At 38.7% G+C, this 775-nt stretch overlaps 1 protein-coding gene across 1 annotated transcript in view; it reads left to right on the forward strand.

Annotated features, from left to right (window-relative positions):
• The window catches only part of LOC119592626 (follicle-stimulating hormone receptor-like), a gene marked incomplete at its 5' end in the record, with an annotated part of 23,693 nt that overhangs the window by 17,553 nt on the left and 5,365 nt on the right, over positions 1-775 (forward strand). Inside the window, 1 exon segment of the mRNA XM_037941521.1 lies at positions 619-737. Within this exon segment, the coding sequence (XP_037797449.1) occupies positions 619-737 (119 nt within the window).

A 775-nucleotide genomic window follows, 5' to 3' on the forward strand; every position in this document is an offset into this window, starting at 1 on the left:
ACTATCTCGCAATGTCTGGGTGAGCTTGGTAGTCTAATCTTTATGATGTTCTTCTATATTTACGGCTTAGTCCTCTCTTTTACGTAAAAAAAACAAAGGTCAGGACACAGAACGATATGTTTCAAAACAAATTCTAGCTTCGAATGTCACCCTTCATATTACCAAATTTCGTAAAATAATGTGTGTCCCTGGCTGGTTTATGACCGTAGGAGATTCCGCTGAAATACCCTAAAACCAATGGGTTCTACTAAAAGCGCCAAAGCATATCTCATGTTGCCGTAGTTCACCGGCCATAATGAAATGGATTATATTGATAAAACCATCGTGAATAGGTAGAGAGTGGAATCAACCGGTGAGTAATAATTGAAATGAAATTCCAATGACATTTTAAAATAAATAGGTGAACGGTACACAATGCATTATTTACTTTAAAATATTACTGCCTTCCAAATTCTGCATGTCCTACGCTGTAAGAATCTTTTGAGGAGAGCAATGACAGTGGCCGGCATGCACGATTGCACGTGTGGAAGATTAAATAAATGAATGAATAGATATATACGTGCCTTTTTACGCATGTATACACCATCTGATGACTCAATAAATTCCCTTCTTCACCAGCCTGGAGGAGGAGTCTGATGAAACCGACATAATTAGTGAAGATGTGGTGTTTGATATCTCACAAATTCGGGATATTCATCCGGCTCTCTGGAACACCTCCAAAACTTGGACAGATTCAGGTACGTCATAGATGATTCGTGGAGAAAGCGATTATACC

Source organism: Penaeus monodon, chromosome 30, assembly GCF_015228065.2.
Source record: "Penaeus monodon isolate SGIC_2016 chromosome 30, NSTDA_Pmon_1, whole genome shotgun sequence".
Lineage (NCBI taxonomy): Eukaryota > Metazoa > Arthropoda > Malacostraca > Decapoda > Penaeidae > Penaeus > Penaeus monodon.